Source organism: Mixophyes fleayi, chromosome 7, assembly GCF_038048845.1.
Source record: "Mixophyes fleayi isolate aMixFle1 chromosome 7, aMixFle1.hap1, whole genome shotgun sequence".
Lineage (NCBI taxonomy): Eukaryota > Metazoa > Chordata > Amphibia > Anura > Limnodynastidae > Mixophyes > Mixophyes fleayi.
In genome coordinates this window covers 37,784,539-37,810,882 of record NC_134408.1, presented here as the reverse complement: position 1 = coordinate 37,810,882, position 26,344 = coordinate 37,784,539, and the positions used below count along the sequence as shown (strand labels likewise).

At 39.7% G+C, this 26,344-nt stretch overlaps 2 protein-coding genes across 4 annotated transcripts in view; one reads left to right on the top strand and one right to left on the bottom strand.

The window, feature by feature from the left end:
* The first annotated feature begins 490 nt into the window (after window positions 1-490).
* METTL9 (methyltransferase 9, His-X-His N1(pi)-histidine) overlaps window positions 491-26,344 on the top strand; it is a 28,476-nt gene continuing 2,622 nt past the window's right edge. The window contains exons 1-5 of one of the 2 annotated variants that reach the window (XM_075179689.1): window positions 493-804; window positions 1,063-1,116; window positions 6,354-6,544; window positions 12,171-12,380; window positions 13,070-13,254. In XM_075179689.1, coding sequence (XP_075035790.1) covers window positions 646-804; window positions 1,063-1,116; window positions 6,354-6,544; window positions 12,171-12,380; window positions 13,070-13,254 — 799 coding nt within the window. In that variant the 5' untranslated portion in view covers window positions 493-645. Of the gene's footprint in view, window positions 805-1,062; window positions 1,117-6,353; window positions 6,545-12,170; window positions 12,381-13,069; window positions 13,255-26,344 lie in introns of both variants that reach the window. The other variant, XM_075179688.1, reaches the window with a different exon arrangement.
* IGSF6 (immunoglobulin superfamily member 6) lies at window positions 13,361-24,872 on the bottom strand. 2 transcript variants are annotated; one of them, XM_075179691.1, is made up of 6 exons: window positions 24,750-24,850; window positions 20,545-20,880; window positions 18,068-18,171; window positions 15,882-15,941; window positions 15,723-15,803; window positions 13,361-13,914 (listed from the first exon to the last, which is right to left on the bottom strand). In XM_075179691.1, the coding sequence occupies exons 1-6, from the start codon at window positions 24,811-24,813 to the stop codon at window positions 13,873-13,875; spliced, it is 687 nt and encodes a 228-aa protein (XP_075035792.1). In that variant the 5' UTR covers window positions 24,814-24,850; the 3' UTR covers window positions 13,361-13,872. The 2 variants fall into 2 exon arrangements, with proteins under 2 accessions (XP_075035792.1, XP_075035791.1); XM_075179690.1 differs by lacking the exon at window positions 13,361-13,914 and having other exon boundaries at window positions 15,415-15,803; window positions 24,750-24,872.

The window sequence follows — 26,344 nt, the reverse complement described above, 5'->3', positions numbered from 1 at the left end:
TACAACCCCCACCACTAAAAAAAAACTAACATTTTCAAAGATCAGACACACAATTTAAAATATAGTGCAGCAAACCTGTTTTCTAAATGTCCTTTGCCATTCCTACTGTATTTTTTTACACGTTTTATGTTACCCACTAATTTGCTATTTCAATTAATTTCAAATGAAACCATCTGAAGCAACTGAACTGAGACAATAATTATAGACAGATATAGTTTATTTTACAATCATTGAAGTGTATATCACACCCATCCCACTGACACCATCCCTAATGTTACATGACGAAAGAACAAAACACTTTGGCTGGCAACAAGCTGCCAACCAGAAGCGAGTAGGGCGGAAGTGGGCAGATCATAGAGAGGAACAAGAATGGCTTCAATAATATACACTCTTTTTTTTTTTTTTTTTTTTTTTTTTTTTTAGCGGCTAGAGCGCCCTCTCTGTCACGGTGTGGTATGATCAGGTAGCAAATAGAGTCCGTGCGGAAACATAGACGATGAACAACGGTTCCGTCCCTCTCTAGTCCTATTCACTCCTCCTTCTATCCACGGCCGCTTGCACCCCCCCACCCGCCGCTTTCCTCTTCGGGCTGATGTGTGCCATGGAAGGGCTCCGTGCCGGCGGACATCAGCGGGTACTGCTCAGATGAAACTGTTTGTGTGCTGGGTACTCACCTACGTGGTCTGCCTGGCCGTGGTGAAGAAGATGTGGAGTGGCCGGTACATGAGGAGTCACCTGAGCAGATCCCTGTACATGAACATGCTGAGCCACAACCAGGCCCCATACTGGGAAGGGAGCCACCAGGTGTGTCATATTTACCAGGGATGTGGGTGAGCATGTGGGACACTGCCATGGTGGAGTGCCCCCTGGTTCACATGCAGGCAAAGACCTCCATTGTATAGCCTGGGGCCCCTTTATCTAAGATCCCACACTAGTGCCCGGATGTTCTGAATACTTCTCCACATCCAGCACCCTTTTTAAATCTCCTTAATGCTCCTCATGGTATTTACTGGGCAGTCATTTGTTTGGCTCTTATACCTTCTGCTCTTGTTTATATTACAGCTACTGAACATGGACTCTTTGTCCTCTCACTTTATTGAAGTACCCCAATTTTTAGTAAGTGAAGATCATCCTCTTATAATCTTTAACTGTCTCTTATTAAAATGGTTCCAGTAGGTCAGATTTACCATTCCATTGACTGTGTTCTATCTATCTACCATTCCCCTTTGCTTTCCTCTTTCTCATAACACTGCCAAGGTCTTGTTCTCCTTTTCCAATTTCCTAAAATCTCTGGTAACAGCGCAACACATTTTTTGACATTCTGATTCATCTTATCATTCAATCTTGTGACAATAAACATGTTCTTGTTATTTTTTATATAGATGGTCCTAACATAAGTGAGCTCCTGGCGGCTGCACTTCCTACCCCTTGTCAACAGTTACTGGTCTAAATATTACTCTTTGCATGCTTCTCAATGGTTGCGCTGTCCCAGTATCTCCCTGTCACTCATTACATACAGTGAATTAATATGAATTGTTTGTATGTATCAGGAATGGAGTATTTGTTCTTTAAATTTATGTGGAGTAAGACCTCTTTATTTTGTTCAAATTGTAATTCAGTGGCAGATGCCTTTTTTTTGTGTAACTAAATTGTGCTTACGAAGGCCTCAAACCTAGTTAGTACTATAGATTTGTGCACCTTACACTAACAGGCCTCTTGCATTTTCACTGTACAGTGGTAGGAACTGGTTGGCTATATCGTCAGTCACAGAATACAGTGAAGAGAGGCAAGGCTGTGATGGAATGCAAGGCAGATTGTGTAGCTACCATAGGCCAATCAATGATGTTAAATTGCTATTGTTCATCTGGGTTTTGTGCGGCCAAACCACTTCCTCCTGCTCATTGTCTGGCAGAGCAGTGTCTGTCTATTCATTACTGGCGTGCACTGCTCACCAGCAGGCCACAAGGGGCATAAAAGCTATGTAATCCCTATACTATTCCCCTCCCACTCTAACAGGCTTCCTCTTATTATAATTCATTGTCTCAATGAGTGAAATGTCTGCAATGCTCAATTTTCTTAAATGTGCCCAGTTCGTTTGCTTTTTTGTGTGTGGCTATTTTGTAAAAAATGTTGTCAATACATCCTATGTATAAAAATAGTCTGTAGGTCAAGTTATTCTGTTTTAATCAATCGAGGTAAAGATCATGTGTTGTCACTTATAATTGTGACAAATCAGTAGATTGGTTCGCAGATTGTTTTGCTGTGGCGATGTTGGCACTGATACTATAACATTTATAATAATCATAAAGAGGCGCACAGGTTGTTTTCATGCTATATTGAAGCACCTTATAGACCAAATGTCTGCAATATTTTTTGGGGGCTAAAATTGAATGTCTTGGCATCCAACCTTTAGTTGGCATAAGCTATATATGTTTATATGAGACTTATCATCTGTTACATCAAACAAGTTAGATGTATGAACTTTGTTTCATGCACGTATTCATCGGACACCACAACCTTCACACATCAGTTTTACAGGAGCCTCACATCTATAGTCTGTGCTTTTGGGGCAATCTTGCATTTCCACTTCTCAGTCTCTGACTTCGTACAGTCTTCCACCCCTGTGACACTGTCCTTGTCTCATGTAGAATAAAAACAATAGGCACTGTGAAAAAAACACCTAAAAAAAACACTCAAATTCTGTCGTTTTGCAGATCTGTGTAACTTTCTCTGAAGCCCTCTTTCTATAAATGACCCCATTATATAGTATGAAATTAATTACAGTACATGGTTAGCTTTTGTTTACACCATCGTATTTGTTGTGACCACATGTCCTCATTCAGTATATTGGCAGTAACATTACCATTTTGCTGCTTTTAATAAAGGGTTTGAAAACTGTTTTTCCATACTGCTTACCTCACCCAAAGTTACTTATGTAAAATGAATGCTGAAATTATTGCAACATGTTGAATTATAGTCTTTTTGTTATAGAATATACAAGGGCGTGCTGGGCCAGCAATAAAACTGTCCGATTAGTCTTATCTTTTTATGTTTTATTAGAGAGGAATTTTCTGTAGCAGGGCTTGGAAGTTGGCCATGAGCCACTTTCGGGACTGAATCGAATAAAGAGGATAACAGCCGATCAATTCACTAGTGTCTAGGTATTACTGGACATTTCTTAGTGATATCACTGGTTCCCAGTGAATTGACAGTCTGGACATTGGTTCATACCACAAAATGGCTGCCTTAGTTGTTGGTATGTGATGGATCCACTTAAAAACTGTGAAGGTGGAATGTTCATCTGACTTAAAGACGTTACAATTATTTTATTGTCTTTGTGTTTTAGAGCTTGTAACTCGCCACAGATGTAAAGTGATTTGGTATAAAACAGAAGTCTATGGGGTATAGTCAATTAGGTCCGGAAATTGCGGTTACGCATTACATATGGTAATACGGTACCACAATAACGCGGATTTCCCTTTGCAACCCTATTAGGGGCGAAGGGATATCCGCATTATTGTATCTTCGCTGGCCGTTCCGGAGCATAACCATGATCACCGGACCTAATTGTATATGCCCCTAAATTTCATGAAGAATAAATGCTGCATTTGTTCTCTGTAGCTTTCGCATTTCCATGGCTTGTCAGTTTACTTTGTTGCAGTCGGTAGCCATGTTATGAGACTTAGTCAGTGTATTTTCTATAGCTCAGAGGACTATGAGATAGGTTATTGAATAGAGCAAGTGATATTACCAGTCATGTGTAACTGACTTGTGTAGGAGAGACACCTAACTTGGAATTTTAATGTAGTAACATAAATCATAGAGAATAGCACATTCTTTTCAAGGTAGTGTCCCTTCAAAGAGTTCATTCAGAACTGCTCTTGTGTTACAAGGTTATACGGATAAGGTTTAATCATCAGTGATGGACTATAAGGTCTTGTTCCCACTTGTAAGTAAGTGTTTGATCACTGGCCCCTATCAGTGCATGCTGTGTTTCTTCTGCAAGCAAGGACAAAGTGAGCATGAGGCAAATGTTTGTACAAAAAAAATGCACTTGGGAGGTGCAAGCTTTACGTCTTCTGGACTACCATGGCCACAACAGTCACATGGCACATGTTGCAGTGAGCAGAGGGGCATTGGAACACCCCTTTGAGCTCTGTCTGAACTTAAATCCATCTTCTCCCCCTCTGCCATCACGTCATGCTGAGTGCTGTGAGCCTGTGTCTTTGTCTGACAACCAGAAAGCTTTTGAAAAGGAAAAAATGATTTGTAGGAGGATAGCTAGAAAAAAATGATGCTTAAAGGCACTTAACTTGTTAGTTAAAGAAAAAATCTATGCGCCATTGCTGCTTTAAATAAACATACATTTATATCAAGTCTTTTTTTTTTTTATTGTTGAATATGTCTTGATAAAGAACTACATTTTTCTTGCTCCTAGTTCTGCAATGTATAAATTATTTTTGAACTCATATTTTACATTGGTGTCACTGTTGCGACTATTGATGTGCTTTTGAAAAGTATCGCTGCCCTATACACATGGCAGTTGCCAATACGTTGTGACAGCTTGAAGATATGAAGTCTTTGTCAATTCACAGGTTGCATTCTCTTGAATAATTGGTTGAGCCCACACAATGTTTGCCACTGCTGTGTTTTCCCGACTGATACATTTATTTTGCCGTTGTCCATTATGGCAAACACAAACAATCTGTTTCTGAATGACAGGAGGTTGTGCATTTGTAAGGCTAGTTACACACTGAAGAATTTTCCGACCAACGTGTTATCTCAAACGATTGTACCTACGACTGAAGGTCCTATCAGTCAGGCGATTCATGCATACACACTGACACGATTTACTTTCAGATCTGTGCTCTTCATCTGGTCCTCTAGTCTTCAGAGAATGACAGCACAATATTCATTCATTCATTATTGTCACACTGATTAAACCGCCTTGTTATAACTATTCACATGTCCTAATGAATTTCGTTAGCTTCTGTGACTCTGAAACGAAACATTCCGTCTCAGAACGAACAAATTAATTATTCCTTCTCCAACACTCTCTACATTTATTCGCCAGGACATTCATCGCTAGAATCGGCTGAAAAGAACACGGCTCTGTAAACTCTATGGAGATTGTGAGCATGACTGCATACACACTACATGATCGGTCGGTGGTTGGTCAGAAAATATTAAACAGTACGACCAACCAAATGAAACAATGATCGGCACTTTGGGATGACATTAGATCATCGTGTCACTATACACACTCACACAATATCTGACCAAACAGTCGTATGTCAGCTGATTGGAGGTTTTTCGTGCAATCATCGGGCCAGTGTGTACCTAGCCTAAGATAATAAGACATTGCTCATTCATGATATGGGATTATCAGCATTTTGGAGCAGTTAGACTGCATATAGTCACCCAAAGGGACTTTGGCATCACAGGTATAAATCAAAGTAAATGAATACTGTGACTTATGCTAATTTCAGTTCCGATACCATGGAACGTTCTCAACAGAGTAAATCAAACTTCATTATTAATCCAAACCATTAGTGTTTCCCATTTAGAGATATCACAGCTGTTTCTTATGGGCATTTCCACTCAACAGCTATTATGGGTAATATTTATCAATAAGTGACATGCCTACAGAATAACCATAAGAGATATGTAATTAAGAGCTTGGACAGAGCAGTGGCTGCACTACCACCTAGGTAAATGATTTGACTAAAGTGCCCCTTCCCCCTATTTGGAGTTCTGGGGGGTGGCTACGTACAGTCATTTTCCCAGGGCTCTGTCTGTTCTGAAAAACAGAACTGGCAATTTGATAAATTCACCACTTTTAAATGGCTTGTAATTGGTCCTGCCGCTCAGACCTCAAGTGCCCCCTCCGGTTTTCGGCCGGGGTTGTGAGAGGAATAGAGGACCCCGGAAAATACTGCTACGTGAAGCGGCTCCTGCTAAGAGGAGGGCGATGTTAATAAAAAAAAACAATTGCAGATGGCAGTGCAGCTTTAAAAGAGGATCCCCCCCCCCCCAAAAAATAAATAAATAAATAAATAAATAAGTACATTTTTTTATAAAAAAAAAACCTGAAACTTTTAGTATTTGCTTAGGCATTCCATGGCCATACAAAATTGTATATACAATGAATTCAATGGCTGTAATGTACCTTTTAATTTCGATAGAGGATTTGTTACTTATAAGAATATTAATCGTTGTATAAGGTTACTGAGAACAGATAAAAAAAAAAGTGACTTGAACAGATTCAATAGATACAGCTGTTAATTTCATATATGAATAACCTTTTATTCTGATTTTGGAGAGACACTAAACCCCCTCCCTTTCTATTCCAGTGGTATTTATGTGACACCGAGAAATTAAGTGATGATCTTCAGACAATATTTGTCCAGAGTTACTTAGATCATGGAACACAGACATTCCTGAACAGGAGCATTGAGAAGTCCGGCTGGTTGTCCATCCAGCTCTACCACTCTTTCATGTCCTCTGTCTTCAGCATGTTTATGTCCAGGACCTCCATTAACGGGTGAGATGTACAGTGCCTCCTTTTGTATAAAGTCAATATAGAAGTCCTACCAATATCTTGAAACGTTATATAGTTTTTGTTAAAGTATTTTTTAATTAAAGGTTACAGAGAGAAAAATAAAAATGAAGTGAGGGAAAGGGAGGGATGGGGGAAATTTGGGTGATACACATCAGTACAAGTTTTACAGGTTATACAGACAATTACAAAGGAACAGCAAATATAGTCCTACGCAGAGCTTCTACCCTGTGGAGCCCTGGGCTAAGTGCAAGGAATCAATGGGGGTTGGGTCCTTGGAAATAAATCCAAGCCAGGCGAACCACTTCATGTATGAAGAAGAAGCAGAGGAGTAGGGGACCCCTAGCGTTTCCATTTCAAAACTCAATTGGATCTTATTAATTACCTTGGGTACAGGCGGGAGGGAAGGGGACCTCAAGGCCTGAGCTATCACTGCCCGAGTTGTAATCAGAATGTGGCAGTGGGGGAGAGCTATATGCGGGGCATTGGGGAGGTCAATTTGGGTGACTGTCGATATTAAATTAAATACTGTGGACCACAAGGAGCGTACAATGGTGCATCCCCAAAATTTGTGCAGTATATCTCCCGTTACCCCACAGTTGTGGGGCAATGGGCCTTAGATTTTGCAGACCAAGGGGCGTATTCAATTGTTCCTCTGGCCGCCGGAAAAACGAGCGCATTAAAACTATTACCGTTTATACGGTAATATTGCGCGTAAAAACCGTTAATACGGTAGTTTACTCGCTGAATTTCATCTCGCAGCTCCCGAAATTCAGCGGGTAATTACCGTATTAACGGTAATAATTTTAATGCGCTTGTTTTTCCGGCGGCCGGAGGAACAATGGATACGCCCCCAAATGTTATGGAGTTTAGTCCGGGTGATATATAGCCTATTGAGCAGCTTATACATCATCCCTGTGTGGTTTAAGCACCGTGACATTCGATGGGCGGTTTGAAAGATGCAGTCCCATTGGGTCGAGTGAAATACCTGCCCGAAATCACCCTCCCACCAAATTTGGGAGGGAGATTTTGAGGGCTTGCCCTCTGCGGTAAGGAACGTATACCAGAAGGAAATGGCGGCCCTGTTGGTCCCAGACGTCAATTTAGCAAGCAGGAGGGCGGGGGCTGTTGTAAGGGGAGTTTGTGCATGCTTAGAGAGAGGAACCAATGCTGGACCTGCAAATATTTGTAAAAATCATGCCTTGGAATATGAAATTGGTCCCACAGCTGAGTGAAGGATAAAATGGTAAGGTTAAAGGGTGTTTAATGTGGTGATGCCATTGGCGGAACATAAAGAAAGGCTGAGATTAGGGATATGCCTAACCAGGGTGTGCAGGAACAGGTTAGACGTAGGGAGAATTACAGCACCTGTTGCCTTCAATGTTCTGCCCCAAACCGTCAGGGCATCTCTCGTAAGTTTATAGAGGTCAGAATACTGGGGATGCCAAATTTTAGGGACTTAAAGCAAGACTGGTAACGGGAAGGCATGGTTGAGGTTCCCCTCCAGGTCTTCCCATGGTTTATTGCGATCCTGTAGAGACCAGTCGCGCAGTTGAGCCTAGACAGCCGCTTCTTGATATTTGATAAGGTCAAGGAGGGCCAGGCCTCCTGCCCGTCTTGGACGGTTCATCATGAGTGGGCCAATCTCGGTAGTTTATCCTTCAACACATAGTTGGTGAGTAGGGAACATAGCTTGTGTGCATACAGCTTGGGATCGACAAAGGGGAGTGTGTAATTTTGTATTTTTGTGGATGCTCAAGAGAATGAAAGGGGCTGATTTGGAATATGAAAGCCCAGGAAATAGCATACCACCGGAGGGTGCATGGTCAGCCTACAGAGGGGACCTGCATAACTAGTGCTAAATTAGTCTGTTCTCCAACCTCCTCCTCCACAAGGGGTCATGGCCATCAGGCAGTGCGGCCTGCCACGAATTTCCACAACAACACTGTCTCTTTTATATACCCACAATAGAATTAACAATCATACACTATTATAAATACAGTGTTGGATGTTGCTAGATAAAATCATTAATAGTCTAAATCCACACACAAAAGGAAGAGCTAATATAATTGATCAATATTGTAGGTACCTACTAACTAACAATTGTATAAAATGCCAGTCCAGGAACTTACTGATCTCCCAATACACTATTACTGGTATCTTTCCATAACTGATGCAGTGTAAGTACATGGTGCCCGGTGCTCAGAAAGTACATAAAACTTGTCTAAGGCTAATTTGTGACCCTCCGCATTCTGAGAGATTCCATAATTATACACTGTAATGTTTCAGTACTAGTTATTTCAACAGGCCTACTAAAGTAAGAGGTCAAGCTTAAATTATAATGCTCTGTGAGGAGTGCTGCTATGTAAGTCTAGTCACTACAAGGATTGGAATACAAGGGGCAGTGTTGGAAATGAGAATTTACAAATAATTTCTTTAGATTGTCTTTAAGAATTATAATCTGTATTCATGGATGGTGTTGGTAAAAAAAAAAAGTCCCTGCAAGTATTTAAGTCTTTTAAAGCTTAACCACCCAAATTATAAAATATCCCCAATGATTACTACATTGGGCAGTGTTGTTGTTATAATTTTGTGTATTCTATTGACATGTATTAGTTTTGAAGTATGTGGATTTGTTTGCTGTCTTTTATTTCTGTTCATGTGTAAATCTTATATGTCAGGTTTTCTTTAAAACACATTTTGAATTATTTAACGGTCACACTTTCCTGAAGACGTTATCTGACTGGTGTCTACAAGCATTACTCAGTCACCCAAGTAGACCTACGCAGACTGGAACACAAGCGAAGTGCCCCCATCACAGGCAGACAAGACACAAATTAATTATTTGTTTGCTGCTGTGCTGTCTAATTATTGTTCATCTGGGGAGGGTTCCTTCCAGCAGATTTCATGCATAATGCTTGTTTGCAGCAAAGAATTAAAAAGCAGCTGCTATAGATCCCTCAGGGCAGTGAAGGAAGAGAATGCTTCATTGTGGGTAACCTAGTGATATACAAGCTTGTGTTTGTCGTGGTTAAGATAAGGGAGCGCAGACTATGATCACCAGACGCAGATAACACATGTAAATTATCACTTTTTTTTCATTATTATTGCTCAGTTGTTTAACCACATTTCAGTGCAATTTAACACCACATAAACCTGTGTGTGTGTGTGTGTGTGTGTGTGTGTGTGTGTGTGTGTGTGTGTGTGTGTGTGTGTGCGCGCGCGCAATGTGTATATACTGTATACCCGCATGCGTTTCCCACTTGATATACAGCAGGCACTCAGAATGAATATTGTTTTTACTACTTACTGTAGTACCTACATGGACACAGAGTGGCAACAGCCTCTTCCCCCCTCTCCTAAATACCAATCTTCCAGTCCTTCCCCCAAACATTAATACCCAGCATTGTTTTTTTTCTAAGTCTTGAATTTACACACTATTGCCACATTTTGCATCCTTTTTAATTTTATTATGTATATTGTTTTGATTGTAAAAGTTTGTCTGATATGTAAAAGAAAATAATAAATAAACTTGCTGAAAAATCAAGTTCCGTCTCTTTGGGCCTTAACGGAAAGATAATGGGCCAGACATCCATTGAACTTCCCCTTGTGTTGTACACCTGGAAGGCAGTACTGTGGGCAGGTGACTGATTTCTCCCCAGGGGAGTTTCAGAATTTCATCTAAATCAATATCTTATTTTGAACAGTCACAGAATGCTGAGCAAGAAGGATGGAATACGGTAGATGCAGTAAGAACATATATACAGAGAACACATGACAAACAGTCTGTTCATACTATGCAATGTTAAGGTCATCTATGAGTACCTTTTACTAAACATTTAGACTGACTTTCAGGTTTCAACCAATTTTGGCTATAACTTTCTATTTGTATGTGATTTATACCACTTTCATACTGCCGCCCCGGCAATATCCCGGGTTGTTAACCAGGGATATTGCCGGGGCACAGGGCAGTATAGATAAGAAGAATCTCGGGTCGGGCGGGTTCATACTGCACCTGCCCGACCCGGGTTTTAGAAAAAAAAAAGTGAAAAAAAAGATTTTAATTACTAAAAAATACAAAACAAATGTTTACTTAACTTATTTTCAGCCAGCGGTGTCTCCGGTGCGTTGCCGGCTGTCAGGGGGACCTCTAGGTACTAAAATGATGTCATTTTAGTACCCAGAGGTCCCCCTGACAGCCGGCAACGCACCGGAGACACCGCTGGCTGAAAATAAGTTAAGTAAACATTTGTTATGTATTTTTTATTAATTAAAATCTTTTTTTTTTTTTTACTTCCAAATATTTTTTTTTTTACAGTATGAATTACACGGGTTGCACCATTCATACTGCAGGCGAGCGGGGTCCAACACGGGAATTACCCCTCGCAAAATCCCGGGTCTAAGTCCCGGGATTTTAGCCCCGGGATTTTGTGGTTGGACTATTCATACTGCACCAAGACCCGGGTTTCTCAGCGTGCCTCTGCAAAAACCCGGGTTTTTGGTGCAGTATGAATGGGGTATAATAGTAAATCATTTACATTGAATAGTCTCACATGTATTTACTGCTAGGGTATTTTATCTAGACGTCCACTGTCGTGGTGTATGGACCAGGAAAATAGAAAAATGATACCAGACTTACTGTCAATTTGTTATTGGTCTGGGCATGGGTACTGTACAATACTTACACCTTAAGGTAATACAGTTATATGGTACAGATTGGCTAGAGACTGGTGTGCCAGACAAGGTGCGATTAACTCTTGTTATGTCTGTACTCCAGGGTAAGAAAGTTATGTGAATATACATTTTCTGATTTTGCTTGTACATGTATGAGGTGGAGCGGTTACATTCTATAAGCTGTAAAGAAATGAAATATCTATAGGTACCAATAGAATAGAGATATTCAGTAGTCAAATTTCATGAAATGTAGTAAAACACTTGCACACACAATGATAACCGCAAGATTTGGAACCAGTCGCTCATTGGGCGTGAAGAACATTTTGATTTACTGAAACATGAAAAGTATATTTTGTGCCAAAAAGTAAATTTTCGTAATATTGACCCTATAAGGTTATTACCTTAGTACTGTTTATCTTGGATTTGGGAGAACATCATCTGCTTATGCTACAGGGCTGGCAAGAGGGCAGTGTGAATGTTACCGGTGTACCGACTGTGCAAGGGATGCCAACAAACTGTGTTTTATAGCAGCTGGTGGATGTTCATGCAATAATTTGTTTTGAAGGGACTGTTCACGTCTGTGCATCCTCCCTTAAAACATCCATTATCCCCATCCATGTAGTAAGGGAGAGGGAGAGTTTCCCTAGAGCTGTGCTGTAGATGGCTGGGTAGATTGTAATACCCTGGTGTGAACTGCAGGTCACCTGTCACAAAAGTGGTTTGTTATTGGCTTCTGGTAACGGGAACAAACCTTGGCCCCCACCCAATTTGTTCCACTAGAGAGGCTAGTTGTATTAAGGGGGGTTGACCAAAGGGTACTCTCCCCCTTTGTAAATAGGTGTTTCATATTGCCATATGTCCATATACTATATGGCCCTGTTTACTGTTCTTAATCTGTATTTTCATGCAGTTTAACTGTTCTCTCTTCTACCCTTAGGTTGCTTGGTAGGGGGTCAATGTTTGTCTTTTCACCAGAGCAGTTCCAGAGGCTTCTCAAAATTGGCCCGGACTGGAAATCCCACAGACTATTGGATTTAGGGGCAGGAGATGGGGAAGTGACAAAGGTCATGAGTCCGCACTTTGAGGAGATCTATGTCACAGAGATGTCCCAGACTATGATATGGCAACTTCAGAAGAAAAAGTACAGGTACGTATCACCCACATACACCATTGTGGATGGATAACATGTCCAAACACCCATCAAATCCACCTTCACATGACATTTATTGGCTTGCACATGCCCTCATTCAACTTTTACTAACCACATTTCCCTGGCTTCATTCTGTCGTTATTTGCGCCAACAGGGTTGGTATACGACACAGCTCTGCTGTTCTCTGTGCATTGGATACAATTGTAGGTAAATAGCAGATCTGTGTAATATGCCAGGGTAACTGAAATAAACATTGCTGCATGATTATATAAACATGCCTGATAATTCTGTTATATCCTGGATGGGATTAAGTTTCATTAGCCATACAGGTTAATTATAGACAAATGGGCTCATTTAGCGATGGGGAGCAAAGTAGAATAAGGAGCAATTTGCACCTTGTGCCCAGTATTTGTGTGCTGCTTGCAAAAGCAGCAAGTATTTTCCCTATATGCGAGCAAATAAGTAAATGCATTTACACCTCTTGTTGTTGCAATATGGTTTGTCCAGGAGCAAGCGTGCTTGTTTTCTTTGCTTACTCCTATCTCTAAATGAGGCCCATTTTCTGTATAATTAACCTTTATTCCTACTGTACCTGGATTTCATTAAGAGAATTATCTTAGACTGACATAAGGAAAGTAAGCTAACCTTAACATGACTGAAACATGAACAGCCTTTCTTGTGTTTAGAGTGCTTAATATTGATGAATGGCAACGGACCGGATTCCAGTATGATGTCATTAGCTGCTTGAACCTCCTTGACCGCTGCCACCAGCCCGTGACTTTACTGAAGGAAATGAGAAGCGTCCTCGAGCCAACCAGGGGTCGGGTGGTGCTGGCCCTGGTCCTACCGTTTCACCCATATGTGGAAAACGGTAAGTGTTGAAATGACACTTCATGCGTTCACAGACAATGGCAGATGTTTAATTTATTAAGGAGGTGCAATGGCAGATACGGAAACGAAAAACAAACAAACAAAAAAAAAGCCTCTCGAGGCCCTTCCTGTAATATTAGCATTAAATTCAAGTGTAAGAGTTAGAACAATCAAATTGCCAGAATGCTGGAACATCTATTAACCTTACAGTGAACAGGACAGTCCTTCTACAGGACCAATGCCTTCAAGGTGGTTCTCAACTTCACTGGTTGTAAACTGTATACAGTGGAAGATTGGCTCTGTAGCTGACTGGCGGCTGCTTTGGCTTGTCCAATCAGCTGCATCAGCAACCTTCCACTGACCCAAGAGAGGCATCATGGCTACGCTTTAGTAGAGCTTAGTATTGCCCAAAATGGCTAGATTCATGTCTAATGCTGTCTGTTGTGATCTGTGTGGTCTATGTTCTGTGTGTTTCATTCATCAATGTTTCTTCATGCATGTATGATCAGAAATTTATGTGCTCGGTCTTCCAACTGCTTATGACAACTGATTAATGCATATAAAAAGGAGTTCCTGTCTGGCGGTTACAATATCCTTTTGAATAAGCCGGTTTCAGTGATTATGTGTTCTGATAGATTGTATCATCCTCTATGACGAGGTTCTGTTAAGAAGAGACAGCAGAAATAGATTAGAAGCGGTGTATTGAGTAATCTTTAAAGACGTGTGGCTTTCATGTCATCTACCATATTTTTTGTTCATGCACAAAGTCAAAATAGTATTCTTTTTTTTTTAAAAAATAAAAACAAATATACAAATGTGGATTTTGTAAGGCTGACTGTCCCGTTTTTAAAATGTATCCTATTAAAGCAAGCGATGTTTGGCCATTAAATTTGCCAGTCGGTCCTAGTCATGTGTAAGGAAAACATGCCTTTTTTACTGTTAGATCTCGAACTGTACCCCAAACATCTATACATTAAATGCTATATATGAAATGTTTGTCACATTAGGTATATTTAATTTTGTGTCACCACTGTGCCCCGCCATTTGTTTCACATTGCTGGCCCCTCCACCCTTTAGTCCTTTGACAGTATGTTTTCTCCACAGTTACAAATACACTTACAAAAGCTTCCTTTCACTAGACTTTTAATTCTCTATTTTAGTATTCTTAATTAGTAAAAGGGATTTGAGTAATTTGCTTTGTTTTACGACAATGTTTTGTAACCTCCCAATAGATTCCCTTTAAATAGAAGTAGACATAACCGACTTGTCAATGACTTTGCAATTGTTGCACTGCAAAAAATATTTTGGGGGGGGGGGGATACAAAGTTGTATTGGAACAGCAAATTCTATAACAAGGTAAAAATAATAAATTGGGAAAATCTATTTTAAGAGTCAGTTAGAATGTAAAGTGGTCCTCCACCAGGAGGGCTCTTGGGTTTTATTTATTTATTGAAACATTTGTAATAAGTATTGTAAATAATAGTGGCCGCATAACTGGCATGTGTGGGCATCCCGGTCACCCATCCACTCGACCCTGTCCTCTTCATCAGCTCTCCTGGCCAGTAAGGAGAGGGGCAAATATATTTTTACCCATATATTTTCAGTGAATAAAACCCTTATGGACTTCTCTAAACAAGTTATTTTTGTTGGTGGTATGTTTTTTTTATTTACAAGGGAAACATAGATGCTTCTTTTGTTACGCTTTAATCCCACCTCACACATGCTGCCCCCTTGCCAAGTATCTCTGGTTATGGCGTTATGACATATTCCGTGCCCTTCATTGTTGTGGTCACTTTTATAACTAGCATTTGTACATAGCTGTAAGTGGGCCAGTGCTCACCCTTGTGGTGATATCAGATGACTCACGTAGGACATACTAACTGGCCCACTACAGCATATCTTGGTCTTTGGACATCTCTAGCTCATTGATATGTTTTTCCGAACATCTTCTATGCGGAAACTAAGAACCCCCCTTCTCTTTACCATCTCTTCCTATACATTTAGGCATTTGTTACCATATCTCAGTCAGTGTGTTTGTACAAGAACTCCATTGCTGTCTAGATAACTTCTGGATGTAAGACTTGCCAGGGGTTTATCTTTTATTTTCTTACATTAAGTGAACTTTGAAAGAAAGAGACTTTTTATATTGTATTGATCCAAAAATAGTCATTTATATTGTGTTGTCAAAAGTTGTAAGGAAATCAAAGTAGAGATAAAAGCCATTACTTAATTTATTAAAACCGCATGCTTGTTACAGCGCCTGTTTAACGTATATTTAATATCACAGATGTGTTGTAACTTATTGCTGCCAATCAGGTGTTTGCTTTCATTAGACCGAAGTGAGCAGTTTTGTGATTGGTTACTGGGTATCTTTGGGCTGTTTGCACTGTCATTAAATGTTCCTCTTTGTCTGTGCCAAGTAACTCTATAGGACAGGAAACGACTAGATAGTATCAACATGTCTCTTACTTGTTTGTTTGTTTTCCGTTCATATCTATTGCGATATTCTTTTGCTATTGCTTGAAAAATACTTCTTGCTCTGTAGCTTTTCTGTGAGAGAGAAATATATTTTGTATTACAATATTTCTTATCACTGGCTAGAATAGACTAAAGCAATTAATCACTTACGTCTGTTTCCCCTGTGAATCCTCGTTTGTTTTCCGTGAATTTACAGATTTTCCATTTTGACTATAAAATAACAATTTGAGGATAGTTTTTTATTGTGGAATACATTCAATACCATTTTCTTCTCTGCTTGTTTAATAAACACATGTAATTATACTGCATGAGAGTTATTACACACATTTTATAAAATCATAATAACCAATCAGCATTTAGATTTTATCAGTCGCACAAATTAGACGCTAAAAGCAAATGTTTGGTTGCTATGGTTTTAGTTCAGCATGATTATTATTTACCTTTATTTATATAGCGCCAACATATTACACAGCGATTTACAAAGAATGTTTTATAATCATTCATATCCATTCCTGACGACCTGGAGGTTAGTCTAATAGCACAGTGGCCTATTGGTTAGCACTTCTGCCTCACAGCACTGGGGTCATGAGTTCGATTCCTGACCATGACCTTATCTCTGTGAGTTTTTATGTTCTCTGTGTTTGCGTGGGTTTCCTCTGAGTGCTCCGGTTTCCTTCCACTTTCCAAAAACATACTGGTAGGTTAATTGGCTGTTATCATAATTGACCCTAGTCTCTCCCTGTCTCTCCCTGTCTGTCACCCTTTCTGTCTGAGTGTGAGTGTGTGCCTATATTAGGAAATTTAGACTGTAAGCTCCAATGGAGCAGGGACTGATGTGAATGAGTTCTCTGTACAGCGCTGTGGAATTAGTGGCACTTTATAAATAGATGATGATGATGAATATCTCTACCAGATAAACACACACTAGACTTAACTGTGTCAGAAGCCAATTAACTTACCAGTATGGTTTGGGTTTGTTTTTTTTGACTGTAGGAGAAAACTGGTGCAACCAATGTAAGCACAGGGAGAACATACACACAGGTAGTGCCCTGGTCAGAATAGAACCCATGGCCCCCAGCGCTGTTAGAGATGGTATAGCCCACTTACAAGTACTGGGTTACTCTGACTATATTCTTCAATATTAGCAATTCAATATAATTTGAATGGACGCTATATGCAGGCAAGTTGTCATGTGTGGTGCAGTTTAGGCTGTCCTCTGTTGGGCAGATGATGCGGTAGTGGTGTAAGCAGACGGCTGCATATGATCTTTCCTTCCCAAATGGAATTTCTGTATAATACATAAGTGTTAGATACCCTGATTGAGTGTTGGCCCCTCAACCCCCGAAGATGGAACCTCTGCAAGAGTGGGAAGTGTTAGATACTCTGATTTAGAGTGTATCTAACAAATGATTAGATATAAATTTGGGGTTATATTTGCAAAATAGATATGGACCTAATGTAAAGGAAAAATGAAAAGAATGAAAATATATTTTTAGAAATAGGGCTCCCTTTAGCTTTTCAAATAAAACCTCTTATCTCTGCATATGTCCACTTATTAACATGGACAGGAACTGCGATATTGATTGCTCCTTAGTTATAATGATGTATCAGCCATAATACCTGATGTCTTGGAAAGTATTAAGAATACAATGCTTGCTTTGCCCAGCAGTAGGATGTAAAGAAGAACACCAATAAAATGTTTATTATTACATAAAATCACACCTTCCTCCTGACATCTGTCCGGGCCCCGTGTGGCTCCTGCTGTACTCACCCCTGCCTCGGCCAGTTAATGGGAAGCTCTATAGGGACTGACACACTTGAGAAATTTGAATGAACACAGTAATCCGTGGTATCAAAAAGGCAACACGTCCACGTCTAATCAGCAATCGCCGTACACTGGACCTGCTCGCTGTTTTCATCCAAAGTATTTCCCTGAGCGCTGACCACTAGCCAGCAAAGACTGGGGTGAGTATAGCGGAAGCTGTTGGGGTCCTGGACACTGGAACAGCGCAGTTGCCTATATGATATAATGTATATCAATAATAGTATTATACTGGAAGCTAGCCTAGTGTCAGGTAAGCTACAAGATGCAAGCATTTTAGGATGTGTATTCCAGCCAGGCGCACGCAATGTACTGTAGCTGCTGTGATGGTGCCTAGCTGTGACTGGGGGAGGCACAGGGTGTGCTTTAGAGTGTTTAAGCTGGTAAGAGGTTGCAGGCTTCACAATGCCTTTACAGACATGCCAATACTGAAATGGTTCAATACCCCTCTCCATGATCCACACATTAATATAGGCAGCACCTTGCACAGGTTGAAAGATCTTATGTAACTTACCCTGAATGCATAGTAAGAAAACACTGTGATGCTGTATATAAAAAGCAATGTACAAATGACTATTAACGAAGTATTTGCTGGTGTAATCACTGTTTGATATACATCTGAAATAAAAAAGAAAGCATATGATTACTAATCTTGATTTTTGTTTCCTCTTCCAAACTCTCTTCATCCCTAATCCCATGTGTCTACTTCCCTCAAGTCATCCTTTTCTAAATACATCTCATTTCACCATATTTCATTATCTTTATCCACATTTAATAGTCTAAGACCTTTTTCAATCATCACGTGAATTCTACACTCCTATCCACATCACCCCATCTTATATCCACTATTAAATTGGCTCTTAAACCTTACACTACTTCCTCATCATGCATTCACATTATTAAAGTAATTTTATCGTTTTCCAATAAGCATTGTCTAAGCGATTTCTTGTGGGTCCAAAGCACAATCAATTTATTTACAAAAGCAAAAGTTTAGCTGTTCAATACGTAATTATAATACAGTACAGCCGATACCAAATACATACATACATACCGCCGCGCCCTTTCCTGCGCTCCGCTGGTACCAGCTACAGTACTTCACTCCAGAAGACTCTGGTCAGAGATGACTGAAGCTGGTCCCAGCAAAGCTGTATTATATACACTCAGTGTTACAGAGAAAACAATACAGATGATGTGGCTTGCTTCTATAGGTCCAGGCTTGAGGAGGGTCCAGTGTAATGCAGGTCATAGGCCAGTTCAAACAACCCCCTCCAAGGGTGGGGGTCAACATTCCAGATTATTCTCCCACCCAGAAATCAGTTTAAGCTAGTCTATTCACAATACACAATCAGTAACAGTTTAAACATTTATTCCCTAACATTGCTAACTAGAGTATGCAATGTGCGATCCCTTCGGTGAATGAACCGGACAACTGCGGACACAGGGGATTAAAATGATACTATACACGATATGTTTCCTGTAACCTGAACCTTAAATATCACTAAAGTGTACATATAACATATATATATATATATATATATATATATATATATATATAACTATAAACTAAATACCATCTGCTCATCACTGTGGAATGGAACCATTATAAATATGAAATATATATATATATATATATATATATATATATATATATATATATATATATATATATTTATTTATATAAATGAATGTGGGAGTGCGAGTGTATGTGTGCGTATTTTATCGTGGCATACTGATCGCAATCGCACGGTAAAACGATATTAACCAATATACTTTCGTTCATCCAATTATACGACTTCAACAACATATTCACACCGCTTTGTCTGCTCCTCAACTCTGTACTCATCCTCCTCATCTTATATCCACACCTCTTTGTCTTCTCTTTAGCTCTACATTTCTACCTTCATGTTTCAATACACCTCTTGCAAATTACTTTATCCATTCTGCACTTCTATCCTTATCCTCCCATCACATATCAACACTTCAGTTGGACATCGCAACATCTCTGGACACCAATCATCGTGTCTTCTAATTTCCCTACTTCTGTCGTAACTACTTCCAGCACCTCATATCCTTCATTTCTCTCCTCTTTCTCAGGCATACATTTTGTCAAGTGATAGATTTAAATTAATCTTGGTCTCTAATTACTAAATTGAAATGTGCAGTTGTAAAAAATATGGTCTACTCCAGCAAATTTATACATCACATTTAAAGTGCATCCTCTATATCAGGGGTCAGGGAACTTTTTTTACCTTTTACCCCCAAATATATTTAGATACGCCGACGTTACCCCCCTTGATTTGAAAGGAAGGAAATCATATATTATTAATTATGGGATTTCAAAATTTCTTTGAAAGCTTCAAATTCAAAACTTCAGGTTTTGGAGAAATGATGTTGCTTCATTTTTGATACGAGAGCATCAATATTGGGGCATTTTGATGTCAGAGCAATTTGGATACAGTCTTCAGCGTCCAATCGATTTCTCTGCTTTGTTTTTATGTTCGTTAGAGTGGAAAATCCTTGTTCGCAAATGTAGGTTGTTGCAAAAGGCAGCAACTTTTTGACTGCCTCATCATGCAATTTTGATGCCTTTACAGCTGTTGACATCCAAAAATATGACAGATCTGCTTTGTTTTCAAACGCAATACGTGCTTCAGTATTGCATCGAAGCTCAAGAAGTGCCTCTGCCAACCCTTGAGGCTCTTCTGGTACAACAGCAATTTCACATTTAAAGGGGTCTACAATCCAACTGACAGCATGTGAATCGGCCGCATTACCCACAGGAATTTCATTTTTACCCCATTTGGGGTAATTTACCCCTGTTCCCTGACCACTGCTCTATATGATGTCTCGTACTTGACACATTTGCTAAAATAACATTTGCTGGTACTCCAGCTATTTGGATGATTTGCTCTGCTTTGCTGCACTGATTGCTATCATTTGCACTGCTAGTTGAAAATCATTCAGACAGCCTATTTCTATGTGTTTGGTTACCTCGTATTAGTAGTGTGGTTCCTGGTCCTGTAGTCTTGGATGTGCTATCTGAAGACCCTTTGAATGCAATGCCACACACGTATATCCCGCTGTCCTGGACTGATATGTTGCGAATATACAGCACAGTGTGCGTATCATTATTGTCAGCTTTAAAGCGCTGATTGGAGTTTGGATACAATTGTTCTTGTTCAGATGCAAGATATCGGAACCAATATACTTCTGCTCTGCCAGGGCATGTTTTAGCCTTGTATTGGCATGTTAAGCTCACAGATTTCGAGGAGATCTCCGTTTCATAAAAATCATTCTGTTGCACGGTCACCATACAGCTTCTGACACCTAGTGGTCAAAACACACATTGCATATTCAGCCATATAGCTATTGTAAAGGACCAGCTGTACTCATATGACTAACTGTAGTGAAAATGAAAACTAATACATAAAACAAGAAGATATATTGTATAATAAATATGCGTCTTTCTATACAGTGTTTACAATACCAGACCTCTGTGTTACAGTATAGAGGAAATATGAGGTATAATTTTATACAGCGTTTGTCAGAGTTATATAGGAAAAGATTTGCAATGAAATAACTACTGCATAATTTTAACATTACTATAGGACTAAATTTATGGTCAAATATATTTGTATACAGTGTTAACAATATCAGAATATATATAGTACAAGATGTGTCATTAAATATATATGTATGTACATTTGGTTAAAGAAAATTGGTTATTGGCTTCTGTGGGTACAATGTAGTCATTAAATAAGACACACACACTTTAGATTAAATTGTTTGCTCACCACTACTTATCAAAACCTGTATTCTCCCCTATTTTACATTTAGGGATTCACAGGAGTTAGTTGTCATATTCTTTATTTGGCAACAGAAATATTCTCCATAGGCCCCAATGCGACTGTGGCTACTAAGTGGCCTCATGCCATAAAACAAATTGTTGATTAATTAGAAAAGTGTTTTTTTTTTTCGTTTTTATCTTTTTATTTTGTTTTTTTTCTAATTGTAACAATCACTTGTTTTTTTAAACAAGGTTACTGTATGAACTTCGTTTAGGACACCCATTTAAACCGAAGGTTTGTTCAGGCCATACAATCCAGCCCATACTGTATATTAGGTCACAAATCAGATAAAACCACTTTTCCAAGACTCTGTTAGATTCACCAGATTATGGCAACATAAGTATTGCGAGTTGTTGTGTGGAGAGATCCATAACACGAGGAGTCCTAATTTTGTCACCTACCAGTTTTATAAGAGCATCACATCTCTTCTCTGTGCTGATGGGGACCCTGCTCCTTCTAAAAAGTAACTCTCAGTCTGTGGCTTCTAGGTTACCTCCATTCCCCACCTCACATCCTGACCCTGCCACATACACAATTACATGAGTGTACAGATCTCACAAGATCACTGCACTCATCACCTGCTAAGTAATTATTCTGATGTTTTATCACCTCTTGTTCAAAACCGAGGACGAGCAGGAGATGGAGATTGAATATAATAAGATGACCCTCATTAAACAAACCTTTAAAAATAGTTTTCACTTGTTGTGATTTAGAAGCAGAAGTGGTTCTATTACAAAATGCTGCATGTCTGGGCATTTCCAAATAGTACAAGGAAAGTATTACTCTATTATTGTCTTTAGCTGTTGCAACTTGTAAGTTGCTCTCTTTAAACACACTAAATGAAAGACCCAACATCTCTCCAGCAAAAAAAAAACTAAATGAAAAAGGCCTGAGACTAGTGGGAGTGTTTTTGTTGTTTTTAGCCGCACACTGATGAATATTTAATTTTAACTCTCCCAGCCCCATGCCACAAAAGGACCAGCTGACATCAGGTCAGTGATTCGTTAACACAGGTGAGAGTGTTGACAAGGACAAGGCTGGAGATCACTCTGTCATGCTGATTGAATTAGAATAACAGACTGGAAGCTTTAAAAGGAGGATGGTGCTTGAAATCATTGTTCTTCCTCTATTAACCATGGTTTTCTGCCAGGACACACGTGTAGTCATCATTGCGTTGCACAAAAAGGGCTTCACAGGCAAGGATTTTGCTGCTAATAAGATTGCATCTAAATCAACCATTTATTGGCTCTTCAAGGAGAGAGGTTCAATAGTTGTGAAGAAAGCTTCAGGGCGCCCAAGAATGTCCAGCAAGTGTCAGGACAGTTTCCTAGAGTTGATTCAGCTGCGGGATTGGGGCACCACCAGTGCAGAGCTTGCTCAGGAATAGCAGCAAGCAGGTGTGAGTGCATCTGCACGCACAGTGAGTCGAAGACTTTTGGAAGATGGCCTGGTGTCAAGAAGGCCAGCAACGAAGCCACTTCTCTCCAGGTAAAACATCAGGTACAGACTGATATTCTGCAAAAGGTGCAGGGATTGGACTACTGAGGACTGGGGTAAAGTCATTTTCTCTGATGAATCCCCTTTCAGATTGTTTGGGTCATCTGGAAAAACACTTGTCTGGAACAGGAAAGGTGAGCACTACAATCAGTCCTGTATCATGCCAACAGTAAAGCATCCTGAGACCATTCATGTGTTTGGTTGCTTCTCAGCCAAGGGAGTGGGCTCACTCATAATTTTGCCTAAGAACACAGCCATGAATAAAGAATGGCACCAAAACATCCTCCCAAGAGCAACTTCTCGCAACCATCTAAGAACAGTTTGGTGATGAACAATGCCTTTTCCAGCATGATGGAGCACCTTGCCATAAGGCAAAATTGCTAACGAAGTGGCTTGGGGATCAATACATGGAAATTTGGGTCCATGGCCAGGAAACTCCCCCAGTCCTTAATCCTATTGAGAACTTGTGGTCAATCCTCAAGAGGATGGTGGCCAAACAAAAACCCATAAATTCTGACAAACTAAGCATTGATCAGGCAACAATGGTCGGCCATCAGTCAGTATGTGGCCCAGAAGTTGATTGACAGCATGCCAGGGCGAATTGCAGAGGTCTTCAAAAAGAAGGGTCAACACTGCAAATATTGACTCTTTACATAAACTAATTGTCAATAAAAGCCTTTGACACTTATGAAATGCTTGTAATTTTACTTCATTATACCATAGCAACATCTGACAAAAAGGTCTAAAAACACTGAAAAAGCAAACTTTGTGAAAACCAATACTTGTGTCATTCTCAAAACTTTTGGCCATGACTGTACATCCATTACCTTCTGATCTCACTGAAACTACACCATTTATTTCTTATTGCTGCTCTCCCAGCCATTGCATCTTATTACAGCCAGCAGGTTTGTCAATAGCTATATAATGCTTTTTATAGCTAACTACTGTCAAATAACTCTGCTTTGCTAACCTCCAACCAACTCAAAGAAAAGGCTGTGATCTGCAGCTTAAAACCAAAAGGCTCATGGTCCTCTAAAGTGATTTAGGTAATTAGAAAATCAATTGTACATTGATAATCATTTTTTTCTATTTTTACTTGGGGTCTGATGCTGAGCTGGTTGCATATTGTATGTGATTTACTCTCAAAGCCGCCTGTAATAATACAGTATTAACGCCTGTATGCTGAGTACTGGGCATCTCAAGATGCGCGTAGCTGCAGCGTATACGCCAGGTTTCACCAGCGTGTATTGCACCTGCTCTCTAGCTGTTGCAAAATATACAGCTCCCGACAGGTGTATATATGTGTCTCCATGCTGGTCTGCCTCAGCCAAATTTATGTGCACACCCTTACTGTACTCCGCCTATGTTAGACTGCCCCTGCCCTGTCCCAACTCTAGGCATAAGGGTACAATACATACTCTCCATGGACACCCACTGCACAAAATTAAGCTACACAAATGGGTGTACGTCCAACTCAGCAGATGTCTGTAACCATTCACTATATAATACATGCCCAACATTAGTTCCAAGCCCACCTGCAATTTACTCCAACTTACCCTTCACTTAATAATGGATTATATAATGTACAATTTAAATAGCAAAAAATGAAGCAAAAAAACAAATCAACTGCAATATACACAGGCATTTCTTTACTCAGCTCATTGGTTTTGGGACATGGGATGTGCTTTCTCCAACTGCTATGGTACCTTGCAGTTGTTACTCTGGAATATAGCTGCATATTATTTAACTTTACTGCCAGAGGATCAGGGTCCCACTAAGGTACTAAAATGCACTATTATCAAGATAGCCTAGACTGCTAAGGAGATAATGCATCGAATGTATACTACTCACCATACTGATAATGTAGGAGGATGGAAGTGAAAACAATAAATCGTCTTAAGCCTGGTGTTTCCATGTCTTGTCTAAGTTGGTTCTGCAGTGTTAATAAGGGAACTAAATCTCGAGGACAGCTTGTTGCATAGATTGACTAGAGCCTGTCATGCTATTAGGACACTTCCTGATGATATTATGATTTCTTGATATGGGTGTTAATACTGTATTTTTTCTTCATGTCCTTCCTGTAGCCCTTACAGCTCTGATTCAACTTTAACTGTGTTAGTCACTCTCTGAACCTCAAAGAAGTAAGAAGTGGTTATCATCTCTCTCTCCATATTGCTGCAGTGTTCATTTTCCTTTCAAGTCCAAAATATATTGTATAACAGACTTAGTGAGCTGCTGTGGAAACACCAGATTCTGCGGGGAAATATGGGACTAATAGTTGTACAAATGCTGGAGGGCCACAGGCTGCCCACCTCTTCTCTATAAATGGGGATTATGTTTGCACAATGTATTATAACAGACATGATATATGTAATATAAGAAATGCAAATAAAACCTATGTTCTCTATTTTACATTTAGGGATTAACATACATTAGGTTTGTCATATTTTTTTACTTGGCAATAGAAATATTATCCATAATCTCCAACGGGACAGTGCTTTTAGTGACTGTATTTCCATATGGGAGCAGACTACTTCATTTTACCATGTAATAGCACTTCAGTTCCCCTGACATATGGTAATGTACCTCCTAGATGGCCGAATAAAGTTGTTCAGGTTCCGGTCCAAACATTGGGATTGAAATGGAAACATGGATGCCTGCACTTCTGGCCCAATTGATAACCCCACAATGTGAACCAGTGGCATCATACTTTGTATATATTGATTGTTTTGAAGCCCAGTTCAATGGTAGGGCAGCAAGGTAAAATTAAACAGATGTTGTTTTCACTTTAATGCCCCCTTAAAAGACCACTAGACGCCAAATTTGAAATGTATATCTACAGTAAGCATCAAATCCGATATCTGAACAAGAAGGCACTAATCCATGGAGCTATACTGTTTGGGAGATGCAGCCTCACTACGTCGTCCAACGTGGGATGTCTGTAGACTTATGAAGTTTAGTTCCTCCTGCTTACATGGGCTTCTCATGTGTAGATAGCACTGGTTAGTTGGGGCCATCCACAGGGAAGGGGGCAGGAAGATGGTAGCCTATCCTGAATCTGGCCATCCAATCACTGCCCTTATGATAGTATGGGGATGGTAGGATTAATATAAAAAAATATATCTATATATGTTTGGTGGACATCTAAAGCGCGCGTAAAACATCCAGTATTTTATTTAGCTTATTAATACATAGGCTTTAAAATATGACACTTAGAAAAATTTTAATTAAAACGCTGACCCAATTAACTTTGTATAAAAGCTTCTTAATGAAAAAAGTTTATGTTGTATATGATGCAAAGAGTTAAAAAAGCATTGTCCATTTGTTCACTGATTCACTGGAGTCAAAAAAATAAAACCTTTTAATTATGCCTGCTAGAGGCTGACTTTGAAAGAGGGCGGATTGTTGGGGCTTCAGTGATCAAGATAGCTCAACTTGCTAATTTA